Consider the following 605-nt stretch of genomic DNA (forward strand, 5'->3'; position numbering starts at 1 on the left):
GGTCGTGATTATCTCTCTGCTGGAAGAACTGTTCTTCCTAAGGTCTATTTCTTCTTCTCTGTCATCTATTTCTCTCTCGCTGCGACTTGGATCTACCTTCTCTACAAGAAACGTCTCACTGTTTTTGCAATCCATTTCTTCATGTTGGGAGTTGTTGTCTTGAAAGCTTTGAACCTTCTCTGTGAGGCTGAGGATAAGTCGTATATTAAGAAAACCGGAACAGCTCATGGTTGGGATGTCTTGTTTTACATTTTCAATTTCCTTAAGGGTATCACTCTTTTCACCTTGATCGTCTTGATCGGCACGGGTTGGTCTTTCTTGAAGCCCTACTTGCAGGACAAGGAAAAGAAGGTGTTGATGATTGTGATTCCCCTCCAGGTTGTCGCTAACTTTGCTCAGGTGGTTATCGATGAGACTGGACCATATGGCCAAGATTGGGTTACATGGAAACAAATCTTTTTGCTTGTTGATGTGGTCTGTTGCTGTGCTGTTCTCTTTCCCATTGTCTGGTCCATCAAAAACTTGCGTGAGGCGGCTAAGACTGATGGGAAGGCTGCTGTCAACCTCGTTAAGTTAACTCTGTTTAGGCAATACTACATTGTGGT

The 605-nt window shown here is 43.5% G+C and overlaps 1 protein-coding gene across 1 annotated transcript; it reads left to right on the top strand.

Annotated features, from left to right (window-relative positions):
* Nucleotides 1-3: 3 nt before the first annotated feature.
* Nucleotides 4-600, top strand: LOC104774716 (protein GPR107-like; the record flags this gene model as incomplete). The annotated part of the gene is made up of 1 exon (XM_010499210.1): nt 4-600. A coding segment is annotated over one exon (597 nt), but the record flags the coding sequence as incomplete, so codon positions are not given.
* Between the last annotated feature and the right edge of the window lie 5 nt (nt 601-605).

Source organism: Camelina sativa, unplaced genomic scaffold (assembly GCF_000633955.1).
Source record: "Camelina sativa cultivar DH55 unplaced genomic scaffold, Cs unpScaffold04870, whole genome shotgun sequence".
Lineage (NCBI taxonomy): Eukaryota > Viridiplantae > Streptophyta > Magnoliopsida > Brassicales > Brassicaceae > Camelina > Camelina sativa.